At 35.7% G+C, this 16,114-nt stretch overlaps 2 protein-coding genes and 1 non-coding gene across 3 annotated transcripts; 2 read left to right on the top strand and 1 right to left on the bottom strand.

The window, feature by feature from the left end:
* The first annotated feature begins 1,602 nt into the window (after positions 1 to 1,602).
* LOC127901837 (probable methyltransferase PMT20) lies at positions 1,603 to 2,293 on the top strand. Its single transcript, XM_052439851.1, has 2 exons — positions 1,603 to 2,107; positions 2,213 to 2,293. The coding sequence occupies exons 1-2, from the start codon at positions 1,835 to 1,837 to the stop codon at positions 2,291 to 2,293; spliced, it is 354 nt and encodes a 117-aa protein (XP_052295811.1). The 5' UTR covers positions 1,603 to 1,834.
* Positions 2,294 to 2,430: 137 nt separating this feature from the next.
* LOC102614409 (probable methyltransferase PMT21) lies at positions 2,431 to 3,019 on the top strand (the record flags this gene model as incomplete). The annotated part of the gene is made up of 2 exons (XM_052439852.1): positions 2,431 to 2,661; positions 2,801 to 3,019. Coding segments are annotated over 2 exons (450 nt in total), but the record flags the coding sequence as incomplete, so codon positions are not given.
* A 7,760-nt stretch (positions 3,020 to 10,779) lies between these two features.
* On the bottom strand, positions 10,780 to 10,883 carry LOC127902001 (small nucleolar RNA R71). The gene has a single exon (XR_008054406.1). It is a non-coding gene; the product is annotated as a small nucleolar RNA R71 (small nucleolar RNA).
* Positions 10,884 to 16,114: the final 5,231 nt, after the last annotated feature.

Consider the following 16,114-nt stretch of genomic DNA (forward strand, 5'->3'; position numbering starts at 1 on the left):
GTCTTGTGCTATTCATCAAATACATTAGGCTACCAGGTAATTGGGCATATCTCACTTAATCACTATAATGTTCATCGTCTTCAGATAAGTAGTACCATCATATGGACTGAAAACTATCTTGTAGTTATAATATCCAAATCACTGCAATATCATTTTAATTTTGTGAGACTATGAGACCATCACTAGTTTTTGTGATTTTGATGCCCAAAATAGCAGTTGCCTCTCTGATGTCTTTAATAACGAAGTTAGAGACAAGCATTATCATACACTACTAGAAAAATAACCTTTACTGACACTTGTCTTGTGATACTTTATTAAAAAGTATTAGTAATTACGTGCATTTCGGACATTTTTCGTGTTTAACAAATAAATATCACAAATTTGTGATACTATAGTGTCTGTAAATTAAATATCAGAGATCTGTGACAATAAGGTGTTAGTAATTAGAAAAATAAAATTTTAATTTTGCGTCCATTAGGAATCGAACTAAAGACCTCTAAACTTTAACTTTTTAATTTTAAACATTAACCACTGGGCCATGAGTTGGATTTTGATTTTTAGCTTAATAAGTAAATAATATTAAAAATTAAATTAAATTACCTAGATACTATGTCGTTTTAATGGAAGGTGTACATGAAAACCTAAAATTTAAAATTTTTAAGAAGTGAAAAAACATTCTCCACGGCCACTTCTTGCTATGAACTGAAGCTCTCTTCCTTTCTTCTCTCTCTCTCTCTCTCTCTCTCTCTCTCTATAACAATGATCTACCTCAGCCGTCGCCGTCAACCTTCAAATCGCCATCCTTGACCTAAAATACCCTTGAACTAGAAAGTGTTGTGAAGAATTTGAGCAAAGCTAGGGTTTTTTCGAAAGTTCGAATCCAAAAATTAGGGCTTTTTTGTAGGGGGTATTTCATTGTTTTTAATGTTGAGTTCGAAGAGAATGATTTTGCCGCCGTTACCGCCTAAGCAGTATGGAGTGACGAAGCCAATATCAATTGCAGGATCGATGGAGGGTGATATGCAAAGAACCCATGAGAAAAGGTTTTGTTTTATCTTTATTTATAATTATTTTTTTATTTCTGTATAGAAAACCCTGAGGGTTGAAGTTTTGTGGTTGGAGCTGGGTTTTATGACAGCAAAGAAGAAGCAGCAAAGGGAGAAGAGGTTCTGTTTCGAATTAGACAGGCAAGAGTTTTTTTTAAAAAAAATTAATTATTGGTGATTTTGAAACCTGGGATGACCTTGTTGTAATATTTTTGTTATCAGTTGGTTCATTCTTCATTTTTTAATTGGGTTACGAATTGAGTTTGTTTGAATTGTATTGGTGATCTTAGAGGTTTTATTTTATTAGAGAATTTAGTGATGAACCAGAAATAACTTCATCGTCTGGCAAATTCGTCTTTTGCTTTATTATTGTGCTCATTCGTCAGGCAAATTCGTGTTCTTTAACTCCCATTTGATTTTTTTTTTTGGTTAGTCAAATTGATATTTACTCATTCATTTAAGTTCACACATTAATTCTCAACCGTCTTAGTTGGTTAATTGGATCCTATTAATAGTCTCAGGATAATTATAAGTGACTGGGTTGTGACATTGAGTTGTGACTCAAATATTGTACTGTCCGCTTCATTCTGCTTTATGATGCTTACTTTAATATCTTAGACAATGGAGGAATCGAAACTGGAGCATGGAATGTATTTATTTCCATAGTTGGGATCTTGGAGATGTTTCTTTACGTGTTTGTTCATTGAGCTAAAAATTTAATCTCACTTAGCTGTGACTAAATTTTTTTTTACTATTATCAATGCAGGTAATTAATTGTTTCTGACAAAATGAAGCATAAAGATGGGAAACCGATTTCTCCAAATGGTGATAAAAGTCCCAGGATTGTTCCTTTGACAGTATTGTTTGTTGCACTACGTGGGTTTTCGTTTTACCTTGGTGGAATCTTTTGTTCTGAGAAAAACAGGGTCGAGATTAGGGATGTCCAGAAAGCAGTCTCGTCTCCCAAGGATCCAGTGGTTGCTCCGCTTCAGATCAAATCTGTTAACTTCCCTGAATGCAGCAGCAACTATCAAGACTACACTCCATGCACAGATCCAAAGGTATACCTTAAATGCTTATTTGATAATAGTAACAGCTTCTAGGCAATGTTACAAAGCTATATGATATCAAGTGGCCATATTGATGGCAAACATTCATTGCTACAGAGGTGGAAAAAGTACGGTGCTCATCGGCTGACTTTCATGGAACGCGACTTTCATGGAACGCCACTGCCCTCCAGTTTTTGAGAGGAAGGAATGCTTAATACCCCCTCCTGATGGGTATAAGCCACCTATCAAGTGGCCAAAAAGTAGGGATGAATGTTAGTACATGTATTATGATCTATTAATGAACTGGTTTTATTGTCCACTGATGTTGGCCGTAAGTCAATTTTGTTCTATTATTTGGATCTGGTTTCAGGAATGTGCCTTATGATTGGATTAACAAGCAGAAGTCAAATCAGAATTGGCTGAGAAAACAAGGAGAGAAGTTCCTCTTTCCTGGTGGAGGTACAATGTTTCCCAAAGGAGTTGGTGCATATGTTGATTTGATGCGAGATCTGATTCCAGAAATAAAAGATGGGACAGTTCGAACTGCTATTGACATTGGATGTGGGGTGAGTTTTTTTTTTCCATTTGCCCACTTTTTCATCTAATCATATACTGGGCTAATCTATGTTGCATTGATGGTTTATTCTTATAGTGCCTCTTGGTCATCTTAGGATAAATTTAACTCACTTACATTTTTTTTTATAGGTTGCTAGCTGGGGAGGTGATTTATTAGATCGTGGAATTTTAACGGTTTCTCTTGCACCAAGAGATAATCATGAAGCTCAAGTTCAATTTGCATTGGAACGTGGAATTCCCGCAATTCTTGGCATCATTTCCACACAGCGCCTACCTTTCCCCTCAAATTCATTTGATATGGCTCATTGCTCAAGATGCCTTATCCTGTGGACAGAATTCGGTAATTAGTCATATACTATGAAGATATTTTCTAGAGAAGTATCATTATCAAATTGATTGGATAATAGCAGTTAAGATTATTCAATTATAAGAATAACTTGTCTTGTAATCAGACGTCTTTGTGTATTGAAGTATTTGGATTGTGTAATATATATTGATAATATTTAAATGTTATGAAAGGTTTTGATATATAAATTGATTTTTGTTCTTATTTTTCACAGCCTTTTAATTCTATCAACAAATCAATGGGCAACATGTCATTTTATATAATTATTTTTTTAAATAATAAATAAAGTAGTGATACTATAGTAACAGTAATCACAAATACTAATATAGTATTGTAATATTTTGATACCATGGTGTTATTATTTTAGTGATACTATAGTAATAGTAATCACTGACACCACTTACAAGTGTCACTATTTTTCTGACTCCCAGATTACTGACACAATTAATAAGTGTCAGTAAAAGTAATTTCTGACACTATTCTAAAGTCAGTAAAGACCATTTTTCTAGTAGTGATAGTCTCATCAATAGTTCCAGTATTAGAACTCGGAATAAGCTTGTCATCAACATAGAAATATATGATAACAAAAGTATTACTGTCAATAAATTTAGAATAGATATATTTATCTATGACAATTTGAGCCCCATGATAATAGTGCATCTCCCCAGCAGAGCATTGGGACTTTAAATCATTAGGTATCTACAAGTTTTCAATCGTTATCAGATGATGTAGGCACGACAGTAGTGGGCAAAACCCACTCTACCGATATTCTTACACAATCTGATGAAGGGATTAGTGGGGATGTGACAAGCATTTTAAATACCTTGTGAACTATAAGTCTCACAGTTATTAGATCGCAATTCATATGAGTACCCAATGGATGATGGTTCTTTCTTGTCTACACTAGAGGACACTGGAGACATGATCTAAGCCCCAACTTTAGTGTTACTAGGCAACAATCTAGGAAGGGGTCAAATTACTCACCAATCCCAATTATCGTAAACAACTTTTTAGCAGACCTCGCTAGTTATCTATTGCTTATTATATTTTAGATGTTAGGTTTCACCTTAGTTGATTTACTTACCTCTTGTATTGTTTCTTTGAAGTGGAGGTTTTGGTATATGCCCCCTTCCATATGTATTTTATCATTTATTGATATATGTGACAAGTAGGGGTCCACGCCTAACCTCCCACGTCACTAGTGGATTTAAATTAAAAAAAACATATATTTATCTAAATCATTAATCGTATATCCATTGGACAACAATACTTGATCAAAATTTTCATGCCACTGTTTCGGTGCTTGTTTTAAGCCATATAAAGACTTAACCAACTTGCTTTATATTTATCAATAGATCTATTAGCTTTTAATTTCCTTTTGTAAATCCACTTGCACCCAATGGGTTTTGTACCTAGAGGTAAATCAACTAACTCTTATACATGATTGCTTAGAGGGGATCTAGTTTATTGTTGACAGCTTCTTTCCACAATGGTGCATATTAAAAAATCATAGCTTCTGTGAAAGTCTGAGGATCATTCTTAGTAAGAAAGACATAGAAATAATTACCAAAATTAATGGCTTTTCTCATCCTTGTGCTTATTTTTTGTTCAATTTTTGAACTTTTAGAAACATCAATTGTTGACTTATTAGGATTGTTCCACTTTTTATTAGGCCGAGTGTTCTCCATTATAGTTGCATTAGAACAAAATTCCTCTTCTTCATCAAATGTATCTCTAATTCTATTATTCTCCTTAATGCTAATATGTGTAATAACATCTTTAAGACTCACTTTCTTCTTTTTATGTTTTGAGGTATTAATACAATCTCTCCATGATTCTGGTAGTTTCCCAATCAAACAACCAGTTACAAATCGTTCAGGAAGAAATATTTCCTCCTTTTTAAAATTATTAACCAATATGTGATATTCATGGATTTGGTATAACATAGATTTATCATCCACCATCCGATAATGCAGAAAATCATCAATATAATATTGTTAAGTCCCAATATTTTCTACCACATATTTTTTCTTAGGTACTGCTCATATCCCAAATGCATTCTTATATGGATAATAAACATCATAAAGGGAACCAGCAATAGTATTGAGTATTATATACCTGCAAACCTTGTTACCAATATTCCAAATCTAAAGTTTCTTGGCTAATCTTCAATGCCCTGTTTTAGTGGTCAGTAAGGTTATGAAAATCCAGTAAATCAAAGACCTTTTCTTGTCAACCCTTAAAAATTTTTGCCATTAAACAATTCAATCTTGGAAGTATCTGGCAAGTTTTCCCTGTGATGACAGCGGAAATAGGAAAATCAGTAACATAAAGATCGGTAAATGCAAAGACTGCGAGGGCAAGAAGTGCAGCGACCGGTGAAAACAGAAGATCAATCATAATTTAATCTTAAGATTGTTGGAGAATGAAGACGGAAAACAATGAAAGTTTAAGTTAAACACTGGACTGAAACGTAAAAATAGTTGAGACGTACGACAACACTATCCTTAATACCAAATTTCGTGCCTCAAGATAGGATATCTCGGTGCAATGAATAACAAAAGAGTTTGATCTCCAGGATACAATGACTACTATCATGATGCTGCACTTCGACACGATAGTTTAAAATAATAAAATTACAATGATAAAGGCAGAGAAAGCAATATAGAACGTATAGCTGTTGGTAAATTTTTATAATCAAATGCTATTGATGCTAGTGTGCAAGTGTACACAACAAGTAATAAAGTGATGAATATTCAAGATCGTGTCCACATGGATTGATGTCACTAGAAATGCTACAACAATCACAATAGTACAATCTAACTTAAGTCCGAAGTTAACAAATGTAAAGTAGGTTCTATCGAAATTGATAATTGTGAAAGAATTAAATAAAACAATCCAGTATGAAATAAACTAAATTAAATGTGTCTAAGATTCAATTAAGAATACGGTAGTTGAATGATCAAACTCTCTTTATGAGCTAACTGGTTTTCATCAAGTTAACACCAGTTGTTACACCAATTGCTACAGCACTGGGCAAAATTAATCTGCATTCTCAGCTATCGTGTATTAGAACTCTCACACTCTTAAGTATATTAGCAATGACCAATTGTTATTCTACCTATGGCATGGCCTTATGACCTTTTAGTCTCTCCGCCCTACAAGGTGAGTACCTATGTCTAGTGTGTCACAAATCTTAACTTCAAGTATAGCCCTTATGGGATTCAAGATAAACTTAATCCAGGAAACTTAAATTAAGATAAAGTATTACTCTACTAATATCCGCTAAGACATGCCCTTTTGCGGCTCTATCTTAACTTGAACTATTAAATGGGTGGTCAACCGAAATAACAGTTAAAATAATAGCTACTAAGTAAAATGCTACAACAATGACATAACAACTCATAAGAATAGTCAAGAACCCATTAGATTGTTTGTCACTTAACTACAAGTAAATTTAGTTCATATTCTGAAAGAGAAAAACAAACATCAACATATTGTTCACGAGATACATTAAATCAGACGAAGAAAGAAGAAATATATAAGTTGAGAACGGCAAAAAGTAAATCCAAATAATTCTGCGGGATTTTTCAATGCTGCTGAAGCCGTCCTCTTGAATTCTGATCTTCTTCTTCTTTTTATCTCCAAAGTCTTTAATGATAATTTCTTGCCGTCTTTTTATGTGGTGCGCGCCTCCTTTTATAACTAAAAACTAAGGTAAACAAAGGCCTCAGGCGTGAATGAGTTAAATTAGGAAACTACAGTCGCAATTCGGCAGCTGACCCGCACTAAGTTTTCTCCCTCAGTGCTCCAGGATTGCTACAACAATGGTTGCTTTGACAACAGTTAGAACACTGCATTGTTCTCGGTTGTGCTTAACTTCTTTTGTGGCAATATTCTTTCCTCCTCTTACTGGTCTAATATCTCAGCATCCCTTCATGAATTATAAACTTATGAAAACCTACAATTGTGCACCTGTTTTGAGCACAAATTACTTTAATTCAAGCAAAACTTATTAAGACTCACTAAAATGAATGTTTATGCAAAATATAATAAAAACAACTCATTTACTCTCTAAGTGATCTTGATTTAACTCTAGAATTGCTGTAATAACTCTCATTTCATGGAGTTATCACACCCCCAAACTTAAACCTTTACTTGTACTCAAGCAATGACAACATACTAACACTTCACGCAAACAAGCATGCAACACGCAACTTTAGCTCTTTTTATCAAATTTGCAAGGATTCTTCCACCTTTAGATCACAATCCCAATCATGCAAAATGACCATAGTAAATTAGTTCTAGACTTAAGCTTCCTTCTGTCCACAGTGTGTGTGTGTTACTTTGATTGAATTCCAGAAATGCTATAACATTACCAAGAGATTGCATGTAATTCAGCAATAACATAATTTTATTCATATATGGGGTAGCATAAATCTCACATACTCAAACTGTGCTGATTTTAGGAATGAAAATTTGAGAGTATTCAACCTCCTCACTACAACATTTATTTTTTATGTGAATGCCAATCAATTGTAATGATGACACCTAATTACTTAAACCATGCACAGATCAGAGTTGTTGTAGCAATATATGTAACATAATCTTATCTAGACATATCTTTTACTCAAGGCTGAACATGGGGCTCATGAACAGACCTGACTACTCAATATCCTAAACAAATGACTTCCTTGTATTATTGTCTCACTTTTCTCTTTTTTTTTTTTTTCATAAGAGTAGTTGATACAGCACTGCTCATAACTCTTGTTGCATTTGAACACAACTCTGCGTATGGGGTACATACTCAGCTCTGGTTACTCAGCAACTTGAGCCATTGGAGTAGAATTTATGTCATAGCTAGCACAGTCAATCAAACTTTTCCCCCTCAAACTTAAGATCTTTTTTATTCTTTTGGCTCTGCTACAACAGTCTCATAAACTCCACCAAAGTTTAAGTGTTAGGATAAAATTTCACTCTCTATCTATTACTATCTCTACTCGGTATTCTTATAATCACCCATTAACACTCAATTTATCTTCATTAGGATTTCAAATCCATACATAAATATTAGATATCAGAGCTTCACACAACATATACATAAACACATATCCAAAGCACCCAGATATACATCCCCCCCCCCAAACTAAAAAGGTGTTGTGTCCTCACAAGCACGCAACAGAAAAGTCACACAATTTGACAAGGACATGAAGGAGGACATTTAGAAAAGACCACACAAATTGAAAACATAATGAAAGAAAAGTTTTAAAAAATTAAATAAATTGACTAGCAAGAAGGGGATACTCCCCTGTGGTTTGGGTATTGCTGCAACATGGTGAGATGGCATCAGCGCTTCTTGGATGCACTGCCCAGCTTATTCTTTGGGGGAGCTTGTGGGGAGGTAGCTAACAATGTCTTTGTCTTTTTCTTCACTGGGCTGGTGGGAGGTGTTGTGGCTGGGGTAGCTTGCTTGGTTGACACCGATTTGGTCCTTTTTGGTTTTGTCGAGGCTGCTGTAGCAATGCCTCCAGAAGTGCTACCCTTTCTTTTACTGGCTCCTCTCAGACTAGTGTTGAGTGTTAGAAAATACATATTTATAAAGGAGAAAATTGTCATTTTACATTTCAAGTCTTACTAACACCTTTACTTTTATAAATTTAACCTTCTTTTGATTTAATTCCGTTTGTTTTATTTTAATTAAGTATTTTATGTATTTTAGGAGCATCATAGTCATTTCACAATAAACGAGAGATCAGATGGCAAAACGGACATCACTTTTGAACTCAGGACGGTCGAAAACCTTAGAAGGAGCATAAAATGAAAAATAGCACTGTTCACATGTACGTACTATTCACGTGTACGGTACTGTATACGTTACTGTTCACGACACTGTTCACATAGACGGACGATGACATGGCATTGATCGATGATGTGGCATTGACTGATGAGGTGTCACGATCCTGTTGGGCTAAAATTCTTATGTACTGTTGATGGTGACGTGGCAGCATATTAGTGGACGAAAAATCTCTCGTACGGTACATGCATCACATAGGATTATTTTCAACCAAACCGCGTTACTGTTCATCCGGGTCAAACCGTGTTACTGTTTATCCGCGTGGTCAAACCGCGTACTGTTGACTGATGACATGGCGCAATCCTGAGCGTCCAAACTGTTTTTAATCTGACGGCCATGATTTACTCCATGTATCTATAAAAAGGGGGCCTCTCCCCCCCTAATTTGATATCTCTGAATCCATTTTTGGGATCCATTTTCTGTAATTCCTTCTCCATCTTGTATTTTCTTCGTATTTTAATAAATTTTCATTTTGCCCCTAATTCAATTATGAGTGGCTAATTTTCTTTCAAGCTTGGGTTGAAGGTGAAGTCTCAACATGTGTCATGGGCTTAATTTGGTAAATTTATTTTCTCTTCCCCTCCAGTTTTTGTGGATGTTTTGACTTCTCGTCGACAAATAATAATATTCTTGTCTAGTACCGCCTTGGTTTCACCGGCCCTCTAGTACAAGGTTATTATTATGCCCTTAGCAACATATTGATTAGAGCGTCGTTCATGAGGTGTGGATTCCCCCCTCATGATGTAATTGGCATTAATACGGATTATTTAGCCCATGATGCATATTGATACGGATCCAGATACCCAAGTACGTCATTTCAATAGATTTTGCTTCAATTTATTCTCGCCATTGCAATTCCAATTTTAGAATTTATTATCGCCATCTCAATTCCAATTTTAGGATAATTTAAATCACTTCCACCACAATTTCAACCACCCATTTACAAAATTAATTCTACATATAATTAAAATCCACCTCCTCGTGGGGTCGACACTCGTCACCATTGATCTATACTATAATAGATTCGTGCGCTTGCGAGTACATTAAAATTTGCACAACAAGTTTTTGGCGCCGTTGCCGGGGAGGTAAGTAATTTTAATTCATAGAATTAATTTTTGTGAATAATTTCTTTTATTTGTTTTCTTGTATTTTTTTATTAAAAAAAGAAAAAAAGAAAAAAAAATGAATCTACATTTAAAGATTAGTATTTCTTTTCTTTTTCTCTTCTTTAAAATTCTGTAATTTAATTTTCAATTGAATTTTTTTGTTTATCTTATTAATTTATTTTTAGTTAATTTAATTTCACGTATTTGTTTTTGTGTATTTTTATAGAAAGGTTTTAATAGCGCAATAAGGTTAGTATCGTAATTTCTCCCTCTTCTTTATTTTTATTTGTTTTGTTCCCATCTTTATTTTTCTTATTTGTTTTGCATGCATGGTCGTAGGTCATTATTACCTAATCTTGAACCTATAGACCTTGAACTAGAAAAAATACTTTGCACGCACAAGAATGTTAAAAATAAAATGGATTTACAAGCACCACAAGAGAGGCCATTTAAGGACTATTTTAGTCCCTTAGCTAATTTGAGCACATCATGCATAAGATACCCAAATGTAGCTGCTAGGAGTTTTGAATTAAAACCCAGTGTGCTAAATTGTCTCCCAACATTTTATGGTCTAGAAAATGAGGACCCATATAATCATCTGAATGATTTTCATGCAATTTGTCAAATTTTTAAATATGAAAATTTTTCAGACGATGATGTTAAACTTAGACTATTCCCATTTTCTTTAAAAGATAGAGCTCGTTCATGGTTAAATACTTTACCTGCTAATAGCATTTCATCATGGGAACAAATGGTAACAAAATTTTTGAATAAATATTTCCCAGTGCATAAAACCAACGCTATTCGCAGGGAAATCTCGGAGTTTACTCAGAGAGACGACGAGCAGTTTTTCGAAACATGGGAGCGATTCAATGGGCTACTCTTGAAGTGTCCACATCATGGGTATGAGAAATGACACCAATGCCAATACTTTTTAGAGGGATTATTGCCGAATGTGCAAGAATGGCTAATGGCAACAAGTGGAGGAGAGCTAATGTCAAAAAGTGCATCAGAGATTTGGGAATTCTTTCAGCGACAAGCGAATAATTCCCAACAACGGAGTCGATCACTCTGGAATACTAGAAGAATTAAGGTAGTAAATGAGGTTCAAATTGGCAAGTCAACTTCGACAATCAAAGAAGTCAAGGAGATGGTTGAAAGTCTTGCTCGATAAATAGCATCGTTATCGACTACTAAATCAACAGAACCACATGACCATGACTCATACTCAGATCAAGCCAATGCCATAGGTGTAATGAGAAAACCATCGAATTACAACCCATACTCCAATACATATAATCCTGGATGGAGAGACCACCCCAATTTTTCATGGTCTCAAGGACTCCAACAGAATGGACTAGCAGCTCCAGCTCCACCAATGCAACAAATTCCTCAAAATCCTCAAGCCTCTCAGCCCCCATTTAGACCATACAATCAGAACCAAAATTACTCTCAACCCAGACCATGGGAGGATTCATTCCAGAATCTTAAGAATCTTACTCACTCCACGATTGAGCAACAGAACCGCACCATTGATGGACTACGAAATGAATTGAGAGCGGGCTTCAACTCACAAGCCCAATCAGTTTCAAGCCTCGAGAAGATGGTGGGATAACTTGCTTCTTCAGTTCAGACCTTGGCAATGACCGTTGAGAAAGGTAAATTTCCAAGTCAACCAATGCCTAACCCTAAAGGAGTGCATGAAGCAAGTACCAGTTCACCACAGCAGAATGGAGAGGTCAAAGCAGTAATGACCTTGCGAAAAGGAAAGGAAGTCGACAACAAAGTGGAGATGCCGGTGACAAAAGAAAATCAAATTGTACCTGTGAATGTTGAGAACTCATCACCGGAGGAGAAAGAAGAAACCAACCCACAAGAATATGTTCCCAAGGCTCCATTTCCCCAAAGGTTAGCTAAAGGAAAAAAGGAAAAATCCACAGGTGAGATTCTCGAAATCTTCAAACAGGTAAGTGTTAACATCCCTTTGCTTGATGCTATTAAACAAGTTCCATCTTATGCCAAGTTTCTTAAAGACCTTTGTACTAAAAAGAGAAATATGCATGTTCAAAAGAAGGCATTTTTAACAGAAAACGTTAGTTCTATACTCCAATATAAAATTCCTTTAAAATGCAAAGACCCAGGCTCCCCCACTATCTCATGTAGTATAGGGAACCACACAATTAAGAATGCTTTGTTGGATTTAGGAGCTAGTGTAAATCTGTTGCCTTACTCAGTATTGTTGAAACTTGGACTGGGAGAATTACACCCAACTCCAGTGGTGTTATAGCTTGCAGATCGGTCCACGAAAATACCTCGTGGTATTGTGGAGGACGTGCTTATCCAGGTAGACAAGTTTTATTTTCCTGTTGATTTCATTGTAATTGACACTCAACCAATACAGGATTCAAGAAAGCACATCCCCATTATCCTAGGCCGACCTTTCTTGGCAACTGTGGATGCTCACATTCAATGCAGGACTGGAAATATGCAGTTGTCCTTCGGCAACATGACTATGGAGCTGAACATCTTCAACATTGCCAAACAACCTTACAATGCAGATGATGGAATTGTTGATGTGGATTTAATTGAAACATTAGTTGATGACACTTTTCTTACAAACCTTAGTGATGATCCTTTACAAACATGTTTAACTCACTTTGGTTTTGATTTTGATATTGACAGATCGGTTGATGAGGTCAACGCCCTGCTTGACTCAGCACCATCTATGGACACTAATAAATGGAAGTCAAGAGTTGAACAACTAGCACCATCAGAGAAGAAACTCATCCCATCATCAGAATCACCACCGAAACTCGAGCTCAAACCATTACCCAACACATTGGAATATGCATTTTTGGGAGAAGAAAGTACTCTACCGGTAATCATCTCAGCATCCCTTAATGACGAACAAAAAGGTAAGTTGTTGGATGTTTTGAAAGAGCACAAAGGAGCATTAGGATGGACCATAGCAGACATTAAAGGTATAAACCCAGTAGACTGCATGCATTACATTCACCTTGATGAAAATGCTAAAACTACTAGGGAGATGCAACGTCGGTTAAATCCTAACATGAAAGAAGTTGTTAGAACTGAAGTCCTTAAGCTATTAGATGCAGGTATCATTTACCCAATTTTTGATAGTTCATGGGTCAGTCATGTGCAAGTTGTCCCCAAAAAGTTAGGAGTCACAGTAGTTACGAATGCTGATAATGAATTGATACCCACTAGAGTAACTACAGGATGGCGTGTATGCATTGATTATAGAAAGTTGAATTCTGTCACACGTAAAGACCATTTTCCTTTACCATTTATTGATCAAATGCTTGATAGATTAGCAGGCCATGAATTTTATTGCTTTCTAGATGGCTACTCAAGATATAATCAGATTCCCATAGCACCAAAAGATCAAGAGAAAACTACTTTCACTTGCCCTTTTGGCACATTTGCATATAGGAGAATGCCATTTGGATTATGTAATACACCTGCTACATTTCAACGATGCATGTTGAGCATTTTTTCTGATATGGTTGAACGATTCCTTGAAGTCTTTATGGATGACTTTTCTATCTTTGGTAATTCGTTTGATCAATGTTTACATCATCTAACACTAGTTCTGCAGAGATGTATCGAGAAGAACTTGGTCTTAAATTGAGAGAAATGCCATTTTATGGTAAAACAAGGTATTGTTCTTGGTCACATCATTTCGAGCAAAGGTATTGAGGTTGACAAAGCCAAGGTGGATCTCATTTCTAATCTTCCTCCACCCAAAAAAGTCAGAGAAGTAAGATCTTTCCTTAGGCATGCTGGTTTCTATAGACGTTTCATTAAAGATTTTAGCAAAGTTTCTAGACCCTTATGCAATTTACTTGCTAAGGATGTACCTTTTATCTTTGATGATTCATGTCTTGTGGCATTTGAAAAACTAAAGCAGTTGTTGACATCATCACCCATCATTCAGCCCCCAAATTGGAGCTTACCATTTGAGCTCATGTGTGATGCATCTGATTATGCAGTAGGAGCAGTATTAGGACAAAGAGTTGATCGAATTCCCCACATTATTTACTATGCTAGTATGACATTGAATGATGCACAGTTGAATTATTCAACTACTGAAAAAGAAATGCTAGCAGTAGTGTTTGCATTAGAGAAATTTCGATCTTATCTCATTGGTTGTAAAATAATTATATTCACAGATCATGCTGCTCTTAAATATCTTCTCACAAAGAAAGATGCAAAAGCTAGACTAATTCGTTGGGTGTTACTTTTGCAGGAATTTGACTTGGAATTCAAAGATAAGAAAGGGACAGAAAATGTTGTGGCGGACCACCTCTCTCGTCTCCATTTTGACACGATTACAGAGCCATTAATATTGAATGAGTCATTTCCAGATTAACGATTAATGAGTGTGGAAGTATTACCTTGGTATGCTGATATAATTAATTATCTTGTTACAGGTAAACTTCCAGAGCATTGGACCAAGCAAGATAAGGCTAAATTCTTTGCAGAGATAAAGAATTTCTTTTGGGATGACCCGTATTTGTTCAAGTATTGTGCTGACCAAATTGTTAGACGATGTGTCCCAGAAAATGAAATTCAGAATATTATTTCATTCTGCCATAAACAAGCTTGTGGAGGCCATTTCAGTGCTAAGAAAACAGCAACTAAAATTTTACAATGTGGTTTTTATTGGCCAACTATTTTCGAGATGCTTACACTTTCTGTTCTTCATGTGATAGGTGTCAATGAATGGGGAGTCTTACACGAAGGAACATGATGTCACTAAATCCAATTTTAGTGGTTGAGATTTTTGATGTATGGGGTATCGACTTCATAGGACCCTTTCCCCCTTCTTTTGGCCATTAATACATATTGGTTGCTGTTGACTACGTATCGAAATGGGTAGAAGAAATTCCATGTAGGACCAATGATCACAAGGTAGTGATAGCATTTTTGAAAAGCAACATTGTCTCAAGATTTGGATTCCCTCGAGCAATAATCAGTGATGGTGGTGCCCACTTTTGTAACAAAGCATTCAAAACTCTTTTGACAAAGTATTCAATCACACACAAAGTGGCAACCCCTTATCATCCGCAAACCAGTGGCCAAGTTGAGATATCCAATCGAGAAATAAAGCACATATTAGAAAAAACGGTGAGGTCAGACAAGAAAGATTGGTCATTAAGACTTGATGATGCATTATGGGTATACAGAACGGCTTTCAAGACCCCGATTGGGATGTCACCCTACAGGCTAGTGTATGGAAAAGCTTGCCACCTACCTGTGGAACTCGAGCATCGTGCATATTGGGCCATCAAGAAATTCAAGTTTGACATGCAGCAAGCCAGCTCAGAAAGAAGATTACAGCTGGGAGAACTTGAAGAAATTCGCAATGACGCATACGAAAATGCCAAGATTTACAAGCAACGAATGAAAGTCTTTCATGACAAGCAAATTATGAGAAAATCTTTCACTCCAGGTCAGAAAGTGCTTTTATTCAATTCTCGCTTGCACCTATTCCCAGGTAAATTGCGCTCTCGTTGGTCTGGCCCATTTATTGTACATACTGTTTTTCCACATGGAGCAATTGAAATTAAGGACCCAAAGAACGGTGTCACGTTTAAAGTTAATGGTCAAAGATTAAAGCCATATCTAGAATACCAACCACATGGAGAAAACACCGAAATAAATTTGAGTGACCCACTAGATTTGAATTGATTTTTTTTTTCGGTGATTTGATTTTTTTTCTTTCTTTATATTATTCTTTTGCTAATTGAAATTATTTTTGCATAAGTGTGTTTGTTTAACTATTAAGTTTTCTCTTATCATTTTTAATCATGAGTACCTTACTTAGACCGTTCCTCCTGAACATTCTTAAACCACTTCAACGTGTCAAAACTCATCTCAAAAGGCAGATTCAATTTTGTAAAACACATCGCATTTGGGCTCTACAACCACCAGAGTTAGTAGCCTATGTTGAGGGTTTAGAAAGCCAACTCTGAGACATTGAGAGAAGTGTTTACGACATCCAGTTGGAGCTTGAGGTAAATTCAATAAGAGGACGATTTTAATTTTCTTTGTGTGTTCTAATTTGTTTTTCTGTTTGTGTGCTTTAGTTTGTTACCCCGGTAAAGTGGCGG

Source organism: Citrus sinensis, chromosome 4, assembly GCF_022201045.2.
Source record: "Citrus sinensis cultivar Valencia sweet orange chromosome 4, DVS_A1.0, whole genome shotgun sequence".
In the NCBI taxonomy this organism is placed as follows: domain Eukaryota; kingdom Viridiplantae; phylum Streptophyta; class Magnoliopsida; order Sapindales; family Rutaceae; genus Citrus; species Citrus sinensis.

Coding starts and splice junctions, on each gene's coding strand:
- LOC127901837 (XM_052439851.1), top strand. CDS start 1,835: ATGAAGCATAAAGATGGGAAACCGATTTCTCCAAATGGTGATAAAAGT. Junction 2,108..2,212: donor CTCCATGCACAGATCCAAAG/GTATACCTTAAA, acceptor TCATTGCTACAG/AGGTGGAAAAAGTACGGTGC.